At 36.3% G+C, this 20,233-nt stretch overlaps 1 protein-coding gene across 1 annotated transcript in view; it reads left to right on the top strand.

Moving 5' to 3' along the window:
* Positions 1-13,623, top strand: part of SH3PX1 (sorting nexin 33-like protein SH3PX1) — a gene marked incomplete at its 3' end in the record, with an annotated part of 294,611 nt that extends 280,988 nt beyond the window's left edge. The window contains exon 15 of the mRNA XM_090380950.1: positions 13,474-13,623. Within this exon, the coding sequence (XP_090237076.1) occupies positions 13,474-13,623 (150 nt within the window). The remainder of the gene's footprint in view (positions 1-13,473) is intronic.
* Positions 13,624-20,233: the final 6,610 nt, after the last annotated feature.

The raw sequence follows: 20,233 nt of genomic DNA, 5'->3' as shown, positions 1-20,233 counted from the left end.
ATAGCTTTTCTTTTTCTCTCTGAATCTGCAGTGTCTTCACCAGGATGCTTCCTTTTCACACCTTTTAAGTATTTTACTCATTTTTAGGGAATAAAGCACAATTACAAAACGGGGAGGCACCCTTGATACACATTAACAAAGCTGTGCGCGTGTAGCAACTGAATAAACAACACCTTAAAGGCAGAGATTAACACCTCACATTTTACTAAAGCACATTTCTAGGGGTTACTACCATAAAACAATTTCCAGTTGCGTTTCTGCTAGTAGAATCTGTTATAAACGGCTAGTAAACTCGATCTAATTGCATTTGCGATTATACCGATAGCTGGAATTGCATTGGTTTTTACATTATTATGGTGAAATGTGTTTCCCCTTCACTGATATAAAAAACATAAATACATTTTCAGAATCTTCTCTTCATTCCTATCGTGTTGTGTTCGGTTGGGGGTGATTCTGCATTCGACTGCCATTTCTTGTAAACACAAAGGCAAATCGTGCATAAGCGAATTCAGTTCATGTTATATAAGATATCGTTCCCCTATTTATAAATCGTCTATGATCAAATTCGTGTAGTGTAAACACGTGTTAAACACAAGGACTGACTGCACTGAAATTACTTGAATTCATGTTCGAAATAAACTTTTATTGCAATAATAAATATTCTGAAAAAAATCATTAAATACATTTATTCTAAAAACAAAAAAAATACATATTGTTACTGCAAAGTTTAGTTATGTTTAAGCATCCACACTACCTGCCCGAATAAAGTGAGTTTTTAAGAAACATAAGCAAGCAATAGTATGATCATTTAAAATGGATATAATTTTGGTACATACAGTATTTGATTAGCGGCAGAAAATGCCCTTTCGGATTCTATTCTTGTACTATTGTACTGAGATAATCATAGATGATCTCAGTCCATATTTTCTGGGCTTTGAACTATTTTTAGCAAAAAATAGTTAAAAGTATTTGATTAATTTCCGACTCAAGTTCATCTTTTAAAATCTCATTGGAGTCAGGCAATTTCTTATTTTGGAAAGGATTTGTGGAACACTGATGTTCTTTTCCATGTTGGTCTTCCATGGTTGAATTATGTTCATCATAATTTTCACTATAGTATGTTTACTGAGTCCGGGAGAGAGCAAAGAGTGGGGATAAGGAATAAAAAAGAGAGCAAAGAGTGCAGTTAAGGAATTCTTCACATATATAAATGCAAAGAACAGGACAAATGAGATTGGACCCTTATGTAATGGACATGGGACAGTATTAGATATCACAGCTGAAGTTGCAGATGAACTCAAGTTACTTTGCATCAATATTTATATAAAAATGAGATATTATGGAAGTGAAGTTGAAAAAAAATGTAATTATTGATGTTGAAATTTCAAATGATTACTTAATGAGAACTTTCACACCTACAGGCGAGTAAGGCTCCTGGGTTGATGGCATATACCCTATAATCTTAAAGGAGGCGGCAAGTGAGTGCATTGAACCATTAAGGCTAGTTTTAAGAGCATCACTGGACTTAGGAGAGATTCCATTGGATTGGTGTAAATTGGAACATAAAGGCGGTTCTAGGAGTATAACAGGAAATTACCGACCGGCCAGTCTATATAACTTCCGTAGTAGGGAAAATCATGGAGGCAATGATCAAGGGTGGAATTCAGGATCATTTAAATGGAAATGGAATTCTTTAGGATACACAGCATGGTTTTGTAAAGGGAAAATCATGTTTAATTAATCTGGTTAGCTATTTTGACAGGGTCACTCAAGAGCTGGACTTTAGGAATAATTTCGACATTGTGTATTTGGATTTCAGCAAAACATTTGACTCAGTAACCACATGAGTGTTTACTTTATAAGTTGGAAGAGGCTGGAATCATAGGGAAAATCCTTAGATGGATAGCACAATGGCTTGAGGGCACCAGGCAGAGGGTTGTGATAAATGGTTATTCCTCAGATGGGTTAATGTAAGAAGTGAGGTTCCCCAAAGGATCAGTATTGGGACCACTGTTGTTTTTGGTGTGTGTGTGTGTGTGTGTGTGTGTGTGTGTGTGTGTGTGTGTGTGTGTGTGTGTGTGTGTGTGTGTGTGTGTGTGTGTGTGTGTGTGTGTGTTAATGTAAGAAGTTGGGTTCCCCAAGGATCAGTATTTGGACCACTATTGTTTTTGATTATCTTAAATGAAGTCTATCAATGGAGGGGATGAGGTCTAAGCTTGCAGATTATGTAAAGATCGGTAGAGTACCAAGCAGAGCTTCTTCAGAGTGATCTAGATAGACTTCCGGGATGGTCAGAAAAGTAGCAGCTGTGCTTTAATTCAGAAAAATACAAGGTCTTACACCTCGGGAACAGCAACCCCAAAATAACTTATACACTTGGTGGAGTTGAACTAAAGTCAGTAGTGAAGGAACGGGACTTGGGAGTTACGATACGGTCAGACACAAAGTTGTCCGAGAATTGTGGACAGGTTGCAATGTTTCATGGTGTCCTATCAATGATTTATCGAACATTTGCTAGTAGAGATAATGATGTCATAATCACATTGATTTTATAACCTTTATGCAATTAAATTATAAGAAATTATTTTGTTTTAAATTAGTACCGAAAAACCAGTATTTTTTGTATCAGTACCGGAATAAAATGACTGGGATCCCGGTATTGTAAGCCCTAATTGTAATATTTGTTTGATAGGATATCCTAGTCCAATGTACATTATCTATTGTCTCAGTAACTGTGGGCAGATGGTGGGTTTCTTTGGGATCTGCCAGTGTGATAACTCTAGTTATAACCCCTATATTGTCAGTTTTATTTCTGTGGAAAAACAAACTGAAGCTTCCCTAAGGTGTCTGTTGATGATTAATATGCAAAAATTGTATTTATTTGCACACTGAACAGTGCATGCTACAGCATGCTTAGTTTGCTGTAGGAACAAGTCTTTAGATCAACATTATTTAAAAATCGGCTTAAGTGTACTGTTAGAATGTGGACTTGAGATAAAAACGATTAGAGCCAATTTATTAAAATTGGCAGTATAAGGCCAGTTTGTTTTTTTTTTTTATATAATAAAACTGTTAAGAAAATTGTTTTCTTCAAATTTTTATTCAAAATTCCATTGCAAAATTTTTAACCTATCATTATGGATAAATGGCAGATTAATTTTGCCATTCCTTTAAATCCCAGCTAAGTTTTAAACTTTCCTGAATATAGGATAAGTTCTGTAAAGCTTACTGAAACGAAACTGGTATATTCCAATTAAGTTTATTGGAATAATACCATACTATGTGTTTCTGAATTAAACTCTGACTCTACCACAAAACATTAAATGCAATAAAAGTTGGCTTGATAAGAAGAAGAATAATGGAAATAGGTTGATGATTAGCATTTTCAAAATGGTGAATATACAGTGAGGTGAACACTGTGCAAAAAAAAATTTTGACATTAGGAATATTGAGAAAATAGAAATTATACATATTGAAATTATAAAAATTGAACACTGTTATATCACACATAAGTAGTGATGCAGAATTAAGTTATTCTTTGAACATCTGCCATGCCAGTAATTCCAAGTTAATTGACAAAAAATTAAATGAAGTTGGCCTGGCCTGAAATGGAAGAAACTGTAAGAACTTATGAGAAGACTTTTAATTCTCTCATTTTGAAATTAACATTTACCATTGAGTGTGGTGGAGGGAACATGGTTATATCACTAAAGTTAGGAAACATTTAAACTATGAAATAAATACTGCAAATTAATGCTGTTAAGAGGATTATAGGTAAGGAAAGGTGTTATTCTGCACCTGAGAAACCTCATCAACCCCATTTCAAAATAAAAATAAAATTAAATAAGAAAAGAAAGAAGGAAAGGTCAAAATAACACCCACTGCCCGAGTAGTGACTGCACAGTTCGTTTCTCAATAAGACATACCCACACAACCAAAGAACAAGCAGCACTCTATAATAACATAAAATACTGCAAAATAAAGACAGGGCTCACAAAGCACTATTTCTTCAAATGAACACCAGTACTTTTGAATTCCAAAAAATATCATATTTCAGTCAGTGATTCACTATCACAGCCAAATATATTTGCTTGTTTCTCTCTCTCTCTCTCTCTCTCTCTCTCTCTCTCTCTCTCTCTCTCTCTCTCTCTCTCTCTCTCTCTCTCTCCCCCTCCCTCCTCTCTCTATATATATATATATATATATACAGGAAACCCTTGATTAATGCGGTTTTAATTAGTGCGCTGTTTTTTTCTTGCGGTGCTTGGCAATCACAATGGCGCCTAAAGCGGCAAATACGTGATACGCACTCACCAGGGTCTTCTAACTTAAATGAATGGGAATCGACTCCAAAATGCTCGACAGCAGCACCCCATACCACTCTGAAATTGAAATTTGCTCTGGTAACTCATATTCTTTTATTCTTTTATTATTAATATTAAACTTCTTTAATATTATGATATTAAAGAAGCAGTTGAGAACATACACAAATCGTGGGAAGAAATGACGAACAGCTGCATGAGAGCTGTCTGGCAGAATCTTTTGCCTGAATGCGCAAATGATTTTTGCGGTTTCATTAATCCTGTCAACAAAGTTATTGATGAAATTACTACAATTGGAAAAGACCTCGGCTTTGAGGAAGTAGATTCAGAAAACGTTAGAGAATTATTGGAATCGCATTCAAAAGACTTGAGTAACGACGATCTTCTTGAAATTGAGCATCAACATGCATACGAGGAAGAAGACGAAAATGAAGCAGAAGAAAAGCAATTTGCTCCCAAAGAAATTTCATTCAAAAAACTTGAACTATTTAATACACTTTAAAAAGCAAAAGAACTCATACTAGAGATTGATCCAGATGCAGAGAGAAGCATGAACGTTCGTTGAGGGTTAGATAAGCAAATTGATTGTTATCGCAAGATCATGGAGGAAAGGAAGAAAGCTACCACTGTTCAATTGAAGTTAGATAAGTTTTTTTTGCAAAAAATAAAATTTAAATCATATTATCTTTTTTTAAATTTATTCCTTAATAATTTAAGAACTATGCAGTGCATTATAGGTACGTATTGAGTAAGAAAAAATATATTTTTACAATTTCATAATTTTCAAGGATTCATTATAATTATTCCCATTGTTTCTTAAGTTTGATTAGTGCGGTTTTAATATGTGCGGTATATTTCAAGGATTCATTAACCGCACTAATCAAGGGTTTCCTGTATATATATATATATATATATATAGATATATAACTAATATTAAATCAAAATTAATGCCAGTAGCATGGCAAAACTGTTGAGTGAAAAATAATAAATTAAACATAATGATTAATCAACAGGGAGGGAGAAGAAAAGGTGAGACTAAAATTTGTAGCAGAAAATCTCCAAATAATTTAGAAAATCCAATTTAAAATTTAGAGCCAATTATATAAGAATTTAGCCCCCCCCCCTCATAAGGTGCCAATTCAAAATTACGTGAAATATCCCAGATAGAGACTAAACTAACTACAATAAAATAAAATAAAACCAAAATAACAAATATTTATTTTCTTAATTTTCATATTATATTTTGTACCATTTTTTATTTTTTAACTACTTCATTATGCTAATAAATATAAATAAAATGGTAGTAGTGGGTTTGATGTGCTAATGCTGCACCCATACTGCCATCTATAGTATTTTATTTGTCTATATAAGCTGGTTAAGCTTTACATTGTCAGTGGTGTGGCTCTGCACTGGAGTGCTAGTCTGTCTGTTCTATATTTTTATTTTTTGCTGCATAAGGACCACCCCACCACTATTCAAATCCTCTGCATTGACAGTTCGATCAGGTGGCAGACTGATCCTTCGATCAGTTCGCCTTTGCGGCGATTTGTCTAGCGATTGAAATGCAGCGATTTCCTGACCATTATTGGCCTTGTGGTCCTCCGTTGATATGAGGCATAATGGTCAGTCTATTTTTGTTATTTTGGTTTTGTTTTATTTTATTGTAGTTAGTTTAGTCTCTATTTGTGATATTTCACGTAATTTGGAACTGGCACCTTACAAGGGGGATGCCACTAAATTCTTATGTAATTGGCTCTAAATTTTAAAATTGATTAATTATTTCGAATTGGATTTTCTAAATTATTTGGAAATTTTCTGCTACAATTTTTAGTCTCACCTTTTCTTCTCCCTCCCTGTTGATTAATCATTGTTTAATTTATTATTTTTCGTTCAACAGTTTTGCCATGCTACTGGCATTAATTTTGATTTAATATTTAATATCAGTTATACATTGGGCATCATGTGGAGGAATGTGCATTTTGCTGCCTCTAATGATAGCTTTATATTTATTTTCTTAATTTTCGTATTATATTTTGTACCATTTTTTATTTTTTAACTACTTCATTATGCTAATATATATATATATATATATATATATAGATATAAATAAATGGGTATTCAGTGTAACCCCTTAAAGGTAATGTTTAAAGAGTTACATATAAAAAGAAATATAAAATATACAGTTGATGAAATGATTTCAGTGAAACCTTATTCATGATCAACTCATGGTCTTAGAGACTCAAGTAATGCAAGATTAATAAATCAGGTATGAAATGGTTTCACTGAAAACACTTCATACCTGATTTATTAATCTTGCATTCACTATTTTATTTGCATTTTACTAGTATTTTGATGTACTAATTTTACTTTACCATTCCCCCACTTTGTCAGTCCAAGAAACTTCTTAGACTGACAAATCATTTTTTTGAAATTAGAACTGAAGATTTCAAAACAAGATTTTGAAATCTTGTTTTTACTCATCCACTTTGGCACAGTAAGGTCAATGAATCAGTTAGCTAAATTGTTCCTTTACCATTATTGATTCTGTATCACTGGTATTGACTGTATCAGAGATATTTATGGCCCTATACTCTCCTTGATAAGTTGATACAGAGCAGTTATAAAGTTGGTTAAAAAACTTTTATCCTGTAGGTCAAATTCTAATCCACTACTTTGAATTGGTATGTTTAACCATCTACCAGGCACTTTGGTCATATATGTCCATTAGAATGACTTCAATTTAAAAATTAACAAGTTGATTAAAGTTATGTTAATAGGAATTTGTTTTCATTCATTATTGGTTTGACTTTCAATACATATCATTAATTGTTTTGTTATTAGTATTATAATGGCTAATATGTAAGGAAGTGAACTGTTTTCCTGCATCTGCCAAAAAAAAAAAATTCCATTATTCACACTTTCCCTGTCATTGAAAAAGTGCCTTACCAATTCCACTTTGATTTTTACCAAACTGTCAACCACTGTGGCAGTCAATTCATTCCAGTGATCAACAACATGCTGCCTGAAAGTAAACATCATGAGAACTATCCCCAGAATTTTGTATTTGTGCCCACTCCAGTTCTATCTCCCTCATTCATTTTACTGATTTTCTTTGGGGCCTTATACGACCTCTATCAGGTACCCTGTACGACGTCTAGTTGATAAACTTTGCACCTACACCATTTAAGTTATTCTTTGTATGTTAATTGGTTAGAACCCACCACCTACCTGTCTGATTGCACTTCTTTGAAACCCTTCAAGTGTGGCCTCCAGACCTGAGCACAATACTTTGTTGAAAGAATTGAAGATAAAATAATTTTATCCTTTTTATGCAACATTTTTCCAGCATGACTTTGTTTATTGACAAGTCATCAATTCGTTTACATTTTAAGTCATTAATACCCACATGGATCACAGAACCCTTTAGCATAATTAAAACTGGTAATTAGTTGCCACATCTTCAATATTTGCACCTATATTTATTACAGAAATATATTTCCACTTTTCCTTACAATTGAATCCCAAATATGAATTCCCCAGTGCTCTGTTCCTGTGCTTCCAGAGCTTTCTGCACTGTAAGATCCAATTCTGGGTCATACCCACAAGAGTTGCTCCTGGCATTAGTGTTTCTGTCGAGCCCCCATTTCTTTTTTTGTCTAGGGTATCAACTCATGATCTTAGAGACTCAAGTACACTCACCGAGCTGTAAATTAAGATCCTTGTCCTCTCTAAATCTGAGGGAGGGGGTGTTCAAAAAATATTTGTATTCACCCAAAATTAGTTGTAATAGAAAGCTGTATGTTTTTTGTTTTTTTTGTGTGTTTTTTTTTGTTTGATATCTTGAAATCTCTACACAACCACACAAATTTTGGTTTTGATCTGACAATTCATTTTTCTCTTTGCAGCTCTCAATGAAGTGAAGTGTCACAATGGATAAAGTGCAATACAGATCAGCGATTTGATTCCTCTTTCTGCGAGGGAAACATCCAAAACAATCCATGAAAAAATGGCTGCTGTGTATGGAGAAAACAGTTCAAATGTGGAAGAACTTCAGTGCATGGTGAAGAAATCCTAGGATGCCCAGCAACTCCTGTGGCAGAAGAGAATATTCCAAATATTGAAGCATTAATCCTGTAGGATCACCATATTATCATCAAAAAACTATCTGCAGAGCTCCAGACTAGTGTAGGGTCTGTAGAGAACATCATCAATCAACAGTCATGTATGAGTAAAGTATCTGCTAGATGGGTTCCCAGACTTCTGACCTTATCCCAGAAGGGCACAAATGTACACATGATATGTCGAAGAAAAAAAACTGAAATATTGCTGCATCCTGCTTATTCCCCCTATCTTGCACCCTCGGATTTCTTCCTCTCTCCTGCCCTGACATCCTTTATTTGTGGAAAACACTTTGCTGTTGCTGATAAGATGATTTCTGCTGCTGACTCGCGGTTTGGACAGTCAGAGGACTTCTACAAAACTGTCCTGTGGAAGTGTTGAGAGGGGCCAAAAATGCATTTTGTCTGGTAATTATGTTGAAAGTGTAATACATGGTGTTTGTTTTAACCTTCAGTCACAGCTACTTCTGGGTTTGGTGCCTCCGTAGTCAGGTGGGCAGGAGAAGCAGTGTGTAGCACATGCTTCTTGATTAGGCCGGGGTTCGAGCCCGTGACCGCCAAATATGGAGGATGCGGAAAGGTCAGGGAATGAACACTGCATATCCCCGGAACAATATGGCCTTAGTTGCAAATGCTCCTAAAAAAAAAAACCAAATAACAACAATAACTTCTGGGTTTGGTACATAGAAAGAATTGCTATTACCTAAAGAAAGAATTCTACATACACCTAAGAGCGGAGTTCAAGGAAAGAGGCTGTAACTGGCAAGTGAATTGCCATTGTCAGTTTCCTAGTCAGTTTTGACATCCTACATGTTATGCATACCTTTTCCAAATGAAGCCAATCATGTTTCAGTAAACATTTAAATAATAAAAGTATCACTTTTATTATTTAAATAATAAAACTTATAGTCTGCCAACCCCCATGCACTTTTTCTGACAGAATCTCAGTTATCAGTTGATTCAACTACTGCTCATCTCAGATGCCCAAAATTATTCGCTGTATGATTCCTTTCACCTCAAAGGTGGTACTTGTGCATATGTCCATTCTGATATTCCTTGTCAGAGACTTGGCAATTTGTAATCTCCTCTCTTTGATCTTCTCTGGCTTAAAATAGGCGCCTCCGTAGCCAGGTGGGAAGGAGCAGCAGTGCATAGCACACGCTTCTTGATTAGACCGGGGTTCGAGCCCGTCACCACCAAATACGGAGGATGCGGAAAGGTCAGGAATTACCATCGCAGAGCAATATGGCCTTAGTTGCTAATGCTCCTAAAAACCAAATAACAACAAATTCTGGCTTAAAATCTCTCTACTTTATTGTGTCAAATTCATCTGTTGTCTCCACCGTTCTCCCAACTCCACTAATCACTTGGAGCTCTTTGACTTCCTCTCTTTGCAACTTGACTTTCTCCATTCCAACTTTCCTAAAAGTGAGATAATTTTCCTTGGTGATTTTAATGTTCACAACTCCAGCTGGTCGAGATGCTTGAGGCTTTTGCAATTACTAATGACCTTGCACAGATTGTTCATTTACCTACAAGAATGCCAGATAATCCTAATCATACAGCCAACACACTTGATCTTTTTCTCACAAACAACCCTTCTAAGTACACAGTCAAAGTGAGAGGTCCTTTAGGTACTTCAGATCACAACTTGGTGATTGTCTCTTCTCCAATGGAGCCTTTATCTCATGGCTATTCCCAACCTTGTGTTGTTTGGCATTACAAGAATATAAAATGGGATGACCTGTGAGATTTCTTTTCTTTTCCTTGGTCGGATTACTGTTTCAAAACTTCTGATGTCAACGTTTGCTCAGATCGTGTCAAAGAAATTACTCTTGCAGAAATGGAATCCTTTATCCTACACTCCACTTTAAAATCTCATCCTTTATCTAAACCTTGGTTTTCCAATAAATGTGCTAAGAATGTTCAAGAGAAGAATGTTGCATATCGTAATTGGCTTGTTTCTAATTCTTCAGTTTCATTTTCTGCCTACACCAAAGCTCACAACAATTATAAAGTAGTTATTAATCAGTCCAAACTAGAGTTTGAACAGGCTAAGAGTAGAAAACTTGCTTCTTGCCCTAATGGTAGCCAAGCATTCTGGTCTCTTGCCAAAGCTATTGGCCGCAACTTTTGCCCATCTCTGCTCCCACCTCTGTCCAAACCAGATGGTTCTGTTGTCACTTCAGTCAATGATAAAGCTGACCTGCTAGCTTCCCATTTTTCTTCCAACTGATGTATTAATGATCTTAGTAAAACACCTCCTACCATTCCCAACACACTCCATTCGATGCCTCCTGTGGTCTTCCGTCAAAAGGACGTCAGGAGAATTTTGACGAATCTTGATGTTAAGAAAGCTCCAGGTCCCGACGGTATTTCTCCACTTGTTCTCAAAACCTGTGCTCCTGAACTTACTCCTATTTTTGCTGCCTTTTTTCACTTTCTTATTCCAAAGGTGTTTTTCCTTCTGCTTGGAAATTTTCTCATATCCAGCCAGTTCCTAAAAAGGGTGACAAATCCCTCCCATCCAATTATCGTCCCGTTGCAATTACTTCTACTCTTTCTAAAGTAATGGAGAAATCAATTAACCGCCAACTCTTAAACTACCTAGAAACCTTCCGTCTGATCAACGATCGCCAGTATGGATTCCATCAGTGTTGATCCACTGGTGATATTCTGGCTTATGTTACCCATTTATGGACTAATTCAATGGAAAGGTTCGGTGAAACACAAGTAGTCTTGACATCTCAAAGGCTTTTGATCGTGTTTGGCATAAAGGTCTTCCTAACAAGCTTCCATCTTATGGTTTGCCAACTGTTTTTAGTAATTGGTTATCCAGTTTTCTCTCTGATCGCTCACTGAGGGTGATGGTAGATGGCTCTCTGTCTTCTAACTTCTCCACTAATGCCGGTGTCCCCCAAGGTTCAGTTCTTTCCCCCACTCTTTTCCTCTTGTATATCAATGATCCTCTTCCATTGACTGGAAATCCTATCCATAGTTTTGCCGATGATAGCACATTGCATTCCCCTTTCCATTTTGAGAAACCTTGCCCTGCCCAATCAGCTTCAACTTCTCGAAAATCTGCTATCAATTCCTTAAATGCCGACCTTCAAGTAATTCTCCAGTGGGGCAAAGACAACTTAATTGATTTCAACCATTCTAAAACTCAGTCTTGTCTTATATCTCGCAAAAAGGATTCTTCTGCTCCTATGCTTATCTTTAGTGACACTCCGATTTCTAGGCAAAATGATATATCTCTTTTGGGGATTACCCTGACTTCTAATCTCTCTTGGCACGAGTACATTACAAATATTGCTTCCTCTGCATCTAAAAAACTTGGGTTTCTCTTTCGCTCTCGGCGTTACTTTTCTTCCAAACAGCGGCTCGCTCTGTATAAGGCGCCTCCATAGCCAGGTGGGAAGGAGCAGCTGTGCGTAGCACAGGCTTCTTGATTAGACCGGGGTTCGAGCCCCTCACCACCAAATACGGAGGATGCGGAAAGGTCAGGGAATGACCACCGCATATCCCGGAGCAATATGGCCTTAGTTGCTAATGCTCCTAAAAACCAAATAACAAACAAACAAACAAGCTCTGTATAAATCGTAAATCCGCCCTGCCATGGAATATTGTTCCCACATCTGGGGTGGTGCCCCCAAAACCTCTCTCAGGCTTCTTGATTCCATTCAGAAGAGGGCAGTTAGGTTAATTAATGATTCATCTCTAACAGTCTCTCCACTCGCTGTCTCATAGACGTACTGTTTCTGCTGCATGCCTCTTCTACAGAAACTTCCATGGGCACTGTTCTTCTGAATTGGCTTCTATAATTCCCACTCTCTCTCAAAACAGTCTGAAAACATGCTGCAACCAGCCAACATCCATTTACTGTCCAACTTCAAACTCACAGAATCAACTTTTCATCTTCCTTGTTTATTCATTCAACTGCCTTTTTCTGGAACAACCTTCCTTCATACGTATTTCCTGAAAATTACAGTCTACAGAAGTTCAAGTTCAATGTCAACAAATATCTTCTTTCGTCTTCTTAACCTCCAACCTAAGCATGGTACTAAGTATTATAGGGAGCAGCAGTGCCTAGCACACGCTTCTTGATTAGACCGGGGTTCGAGCCCGTGACCACCAAATATGGAGGATGCTGAAAGGTCAGGGAATAACTATCGCATATCCTCAGAGCAATATGGCCTTAGTTGCTAATGCTCCTAAAAACTAATTCAAAATGTAAACCCCAAACACGAGAGGTTCTAATACCTCTCGTGTTTGGGGTTTACATTCTAAAAAAAAAAATCAAAATAAGTTCTGATGAATTGCCTTTAAAAATATCCTACTTAAAATTAAACCGAAATTATTGCTATTTAAGAAGTTGGGTCACAAAAAAGTAAAAGGAAACAGGCCGTTAGAATTTTAAGGCTATTCGTACATGTAATTATCAAATGTAAAGTGATAATTTAAAATTAGTAGTATTTCTTGCTTCCGATTGTTGTGTGTGCGTGCACCCGTTTCAAGTTTAATTGTATCATCTTCTAACTGTCAATGCTTGCTTAAGATGTTATTTACATCTGGCTGACTGGCATCCAGTGGTTGGAAGACAATTGGAATCCAGCCAAAATAGAAACAATTTTTTTTTTTAATTTTCTTTCTTTTTAAGTGTTGCCTGTCCACAAATGAAGATAATGCACATATGTGGGCATGGTAAACATGTCTAAAGTGTATCAGAGTGGATTTTATTTTAAACAAAATTAATTAAAAATATTTCTCCACAACTTTATAAATATATGTATTTTTCACAGTTTTGTTCATAATAGATTGAAAATAAAGGTAACATAAAAAAATGAACAATTTTGAATTATTTCTTGCCAATTTTTAAGGAAGTAAATGGGTTATTTTGTTGAGTACACCTGTGGATTAAAAATAAGTTTACACTCATGCTAGAGGAGTGAATGTCCCGTAAGCACTCAAGAGTTACTTTGCTTATGGAGACTTTTATTATACATTTTAAATAAAAAATGCTTTATTTTCAGAGAGCAATATCTAAGAAGAAAGAATATCAGAAATTGACAGAAGAAGGAAAATTAGTAGCTGAGGAGGTTCAATCAGTAGATGGGCGTATTGATGTAATTTCATATGCTACTTTGGCAGAAATTAATCATTTTCATCATGAAAGGATAGTTTACTTTAAAAGTATGATGCAGACATATCTTAAAGCTCAAATTGACTTTTATGAGAAGGTGAGACACTGAATGTTATTTTAAATTCATGTTGCATTTTATGATGATAATAAATAGATATGCTCTCTTGTATTGTTAGCTTTACTTTGGATTAAATCTTATTTTGAAATGAATTTTTTATTTTTGTAAGCCATTCTTTAGTATTAGTTGGAGGCTTATGAAGCATCATCCAATAAAAAAGTTTGTTCCAAATCAAAAAGATGCTGGCCAAATCTCCATACAAACTGTCCTGCAACCATCCTTTCTCTGTTTGAATTATGCCTTCTCCTGTGTGTAGTGTGAGCAAGAGAAATAATTCCATCAGCATTGAGCTTGTTCAATCCTGATGGCATTAAACACCTCAATCTGATCTCACATGTGTGTGTAGTGTCCAGTTGCTGGTTTGCAGAACCAAAGCATTTCCTGATAAGACCAGCCTTCTGTTGGTCTTACCAGGCAATTCTTAACCAATTTCATTGCCCCTCTCTACACCTGTTCCAGCAGATCTATATCCTTTCTAAAATGAGGCCTCCAGACCTGTATGTAGTAGTCATTGCATTATACATAGTGTATAGTATTAATTGTAATGTGGCTCTGCGGTCCCCCCCCCCAACTCTACATCAGCAATGTGATGAATACAAACTGTGTTAAGGCCAGATTTATGTAGATTAGTTTGTATTCATGTAGTATTGTAGAATTCCCAGCCTACTCCTATCCTTGCTAGCAAAATTCTTGTATCTGGTGAGTGTGGGCTTGGCACACCCAGGGTCCTGAGCTGGATATCATCATTCTTCTCTTTCTTGGTGATTCCCTTCCCTTCTGACTCTTATTCTCTCTCAGGGTAATTCAGAATTTTATTTATTTATTTATTTTTTTTTTTGGCTGGTGAAGGATAAGCCTCAGGCTTTTTTGCACCATATGACTAATAATAGTAATAAAACCCCATCAGTTGCCTTGGCAGCTTGTCTGCACTTCTCAGAGAACTTCATATTTTATTGCAAAATTACTCCCAGGTCTTTTTCATTTTCACTACCCTTAATGTAGTACCACACAGTTGGTTTATTAATCTAGAATTACTACTACCCATATGCAGTAGCTTGCTTTTGTCAATGTTAAGCTTTCACTGCCATTTCTCAGCCCATTTGCCTAATTTTCAAGACATATTTTACCTTGATTACTATGATTAGCCACCCTGCCAAACTTTGTATCATCTACAAACTTAGACATTAAACATGATATACTTCATCAGTGTCATTAATAAATACAGAAAACATGAACGGGCCCAACACTGAATCCTGTTTCGCTCTGTTAATAATCACTCTCTGTCTTATCTCACTGAACCATACTTTTATCCATAGCAGTAATTTGTCTTTAATGCCAGTTCTCCAGTTTATCCAGTCTTTTATGTACAACAGTATCAAAAGCTTTTCTGAAATCCAGCCGTATATCAGAATAATTTTTTGCACCCAGTTCCTTTGTTACTGCATCATGGTATTCATTCAGCTCGGTCTGACTAGAGCGCCTAAACCAATCCATTCTATGACTTGTATAATTGCATTCCTGAATAGATGGTCCTGTATTATTTCTTTAACCAGTGAGTCCATTATTTTCCCTTAAATACTAAGAGATCTGTAATTACTCATACCACCTTTTGATTCCCACCCCCGTGACTTGGGGATATATTCGCACATCTCCAGTCCATTGGAACCTGAATGCAAAGGTGCTCTCATAATTATGGTTAAGGATTTGCTTACCAGGAGAGACTGCTGCTACAGAGATAGAATATACTTAAATAGAAGGGGATCAAGAGTGTTTGCTGATGCTATTGAGGCAGCATTAGGTGGATCGGAAAACTGCTAGCTTGTGGGGGGGGGGGATTCACAGCCTAAAAAGTCAATAGTAGCTGCAGCAGAGGTGAAAGTGATTCTTGCACTGCTTCTGTTAGAATGAGCAGCCTGGAGGGCAGGGTGCTGGGAGTTCAGGAACCGGTAAGAGTCATCATGAAACAAATAAATACATGGACTGTGTTAGGATAACTAAGAATAAGAATAGGTGCACGTATACTTGCATGTACACTAATGCTGGAAGTATAGTAAATAAATTTGATTTATTTGAAGTGCTGTTCAAGACATCAAAGGCAAATATTTTTGGGATATCAGAGACGTGGTGTCGCACAGATATAAGCAGTGCAGAATTTTAATGGGGAGTACAATGTGTACAGAAAGGATAGACAGGATACGAAGGGAAGGAGGGGTTATGTTCTTAATTAAGAAAAACATAAAATCTAAGGAAGTGCATCCAGTTAACATAAATGGACAGTGCAATGTCGAGTCAGTTTGGTGTGACATAAGCATTGGGAAAGCAAAAATGAGAGTAGGAGTGTGTTATAGATCTAATGACTCTAACGAGTACAATGAACAATTGTACAGAGAAATAGTGGGCCAGTAAATCAGATTGTGTTATAATGGGGACTTTAACCTCCCAGATATTGACTGGAACTTGTGGGTTGGTCACTCGCACACTAGCAAGACTTTTGTGGATTTATTGGATGATTGTTTTCTGCAGTAGCATGTTCGAGAATAACCAGAGAGAGTAATACTCATGATCTGGTTATCAGCAGTGATAATTTGTGTATAAAAAATTTGTAGATAAAGGAACCACTACGGGGCAGTGATCACAGTGTACTGATGTGGAATTTACTTAAAGATATAATTACCATCAGGGATAAAGGGAAAGGTTTTTGCTTCCATAAAGGTGACTTCAGTGTTCTCAGATAGTTTTTAAATTCTGTACAGTGGGACCAACTGATGATATCACCAACAGTAAATTCTAAGTGGGAAGCATTCAAGGAATTAATCGTGGATGCTACTAAAAGTTTCATACCTATTAAGAAATATTGTTCAAGGTTTAGGCCTAAATGGTTATCAAATGAACTAATGAGACTCGTAACAGAGAAGAAAAATGCATGGCATGCATATAAATTATCAAGCGACTCAGAAGCCTATGGCAGATATAAGCTAGCTGTAATCAGGTCACAAAGGAGGTCAGGCGGGCGAAGGCAGATTACGAGAAATCCTTGGCAAAAGATGCTAAGATAAACAGCAAGGATTTCTTTACTTATATAAACTCTAAAAGGAAGGGAATGGTTTGACATTGATGGTTTGACTGTTGATCATCCTGCTCAGATAGCAAACAACTGAATGAGTATTTTGCATCTACATTCACACATGAGGAATTATTAAGGTGTGAAAATGGCAGAAGGTTATCAAATTGTAGCAGGGTACCTAATGATTTTGTAATAACTGAGAGCAAAGTGGAGGAGAAATTGTTGAACTTAAACATAAGAAAAGCACCTGGGGTGGATGGGATCTCTCTCTCTCCAGTTATATTAAAAGAGGCAGAAAAGCAACTAAGCAAACCCTTAGCCATAATTATGAGAGCATCCTTGGACCCAGGGGAGGTTCCCACGGACTGGAGATGTGCAAATGTATCCCCAATTCACAAAGGGGGATCGAAGGGTGACACGAGTAATTACAGACCAGTTAGTTCTGTTCCGCGTAAAATAATGGAGTCATTGGTTAAAGATGCATTGCAGGATCATCTAGACAAGACTGCAGCAATAATTCAGACACAACATGGGTTTGTTAAGGGGAAAGTCTTGTCTGACAAATTTGATTGGTTATTATAATGTGGTTACAAAGAAACTGGATGCAAAAATAATTTTGATATCATATATTTGGATTTTAGGAAAGCTTTTGATACTGTTCCGCATGGAAGACTATTGTACAAATTAGAGCAGAATGGTATTAAGGGTAAGTTGCTACAATGTATAAAAGGATGGTTGAGTGGGAGAAGACAAGGTGGTAATTAATGGGTGCTGCTTTTCGTGGACTAATGTTATTTCACACCATTAAGAAATATTGTTCAAGGTTTAGGCCTAAATGGATATCAGATGAACTAATGAGACTCGTAATAGAGAAGAAAAATGCTTTGGGATGCATATAAATTATCAAGTGACACAAAAGTCTATGGCAGGTATAAGCTAGTCTGTAATCAAGTCACAAAGGAGGTTAGGCAAGCGAAGGCAGATTCGTAATCCATGTGTTTCTCTTCAAGTTGTGTCCTGCCAAAGACCATTTTAGTTCTTTAGTTTTGATAAGAATGTCCTTTACTTGAATTTTCTGCCTAATCCATGTGTTTCTCTTCTTATCTAACAGTGATTCCCAATATAATTAGTTCCATTCTTTGTAGTTCTCAGCTTCTCTTCCATTCTTTTGGTAAGCACCCAAGTTTCACTTCCATAAGTCATGGGTGGGAGTATACATTGGTTCGTTATTTTACGTTTCAAACAAATTGGGATATTGCTCCTCAGTATGTGACTATATTTCCTGAATGCTATCCACCCAAAATTTATTTTTCCCTTGACTTCCAGCCATTTATCATATTACAACTAATGATTTCTTCCAGATAAGTATATGACTCCACATTTTCGATTACTGCTCCTTCAATCATTATATTCCTTTCTGTGGCATACTTGTACATCATTACTTTTCTTTTAGTCATATTCATCTTTAGTCCAATATCCTTACTAACTCTGCATAATCGATTAAGATTTTCCTCTAATTCTTTGGGATCGTGGCTTATGACCTTATCTGCAAATCATAAATGGTTTAAGTACTCTCCGTTCACATTGACTCCTTTCTGCGACCAGTCTAATCTTCTGAAAGCTTCCTCAAGGGCAGCAGTAAACAACTTTGGAGATATTGTGTCTCCTTAATTGAACTCCTTTCTCAATTTTAAATTTGCGACTGTCTTTGTCTAGTCTAATAAAGGAAGTAGCATTGTCATATATTTTCTTCAAAATCATATATATGGGGTATCTATGCCTTGTCTTTCCAGTGTCCGAAACATTGTCTTATGCTGTATGGAGTCAAATGCCTTTTCATAATCCACAAATGTCAGGATATATAGTAGATATAGTATTCATGTAGGATCAAGTCAGATACTTTTCTAAGTCTGATTAAAGAATGTCAGAAGTATTTCCTGCATCCATTTCATGAGTGGTACTGTCATAATAATTTATCTAACTTGAATTTTGCTAATTCCCTTAATTAAGAAACAATTCCTATTTAGATGTCTTGTATCACATTCTTAATTACTGTCCCCAGTGATTTTCTCCAAAACTAAAGTCATCTTTAGTGTCCTTCTTTGTTTAAACATTAGAAAAATCACCAATGTGTAGCATTGGCTGTACATTGGTGCTTTTCCAATTCACCCAAGCATAATGAAGTCCTCATAATTAACCTTAATGGATTTTCTGCAGCTGCCTTTAGAATATCGTTATATGCAGTCTACCCAGCTCTTCTCTCTTAAAAAATATTTATAGTAAACAGTCTTCTGTAAATTCCATATTTTATAGTTTCTCCCCACAAAGGGCCTGTCATCTATAAAGTTAATGAAAAGCAGTCATTCACATCATCATCAGCTACATTTACTTCCAAAACCTATGTATAAGGGAGCCAACCTTCTTGGGAGAAGATTGTGCCCTTGCATTCAAATTCCTTGGGGGGAAAGGATACAGCATTACCTGTTACATGTTGACAGAATTGAGATATCAAAAAAAGATGCTATTAATTTAATATACTGGATGCAGAATTTGAATGTTTAAATTACACTGTGTACAGAAAGGATAGACATGATAAAAGGGGAGGAAGGATTATGATTCTAATTTATTATCAGAAAGCATGTACATTCAAAAGGATGTATATTTATTGGATGGGGAATAATTATACTTTTGTGATAATCAGAATGTCTTATTACTTGGAACTTTAACAATCTGAACTTGACTTGAGAATAGAGCACTCATCTAATAGCAGTCAAATTTTTCCATCTCTATATAACATCCCCATCACACCCAGCTGAACAACGCACTGATTTAGCAGTTGCTTTTGACCAAAAAACTCACATTCAGTAATCACCTTTATCTCATCACAGCACGAATGCAAAAGCTGAAAAGGAATGTAAAGCATCACTTGTTACATGTTGACGTCCTTTGTATAACAAAGCACTACATCAACAGCATCATTTACTTTATGGGGAAAGCCCTCCATTCTTTATGGGGAAAGCACCTGTTTGCACAGTAGCCAGAATTCCTATTTGGAATTCTGGCTCCTGGGATGGACAGCATTCAAGCAACAGGTCCAAGCTGGTTGTTGCACCACTGATCTAACAACTGTAATCAGTATTTCCCAACTTCCAACAAGAATAAGAGACATCAAGCTACCAGCTGCTATAAAACTTTGTGCTGGTATGACTGATGTTTCCCAGGTATGAGACTTCTGCTACTGGAGAATCCTCATCTATGGCATAAGGGCTATCCCAGCCCTGTCACTATAAATACCGAGTATATATCACAGACAAGTTTATCTCAACTCAGCTACTTAGCCTGGTCCAACTAAACCGGACTTTGATTTCACAAAATTCTCCAAAGAACTAAGGTGTTGAAGATGCATCCTCGATGAACTTAATCATGAAGTTCATCAAGGATGCATTCATCTGTAATTGTGTAATATAA

This window comes from Mastigoproctus giganteus, chromosome 9 (genome assembly GCF_048544385.1).
Source record: "Mastigoproctus giganteus isolate SK-2022 chromosome 9, ASM4854438v1, whole genome shotgun sequence".
NCBI lineage: Eukaryota > Metazoa > Arthropoda > Arachnida > Uropygi > Thelyphonidae > Mastigoproctus > Mastigoproctus giganteus.
Note: the sequence above shows the minus strand (reverse complement) of the source record. Positions and strands in the feature narration are given on the sequence as shown.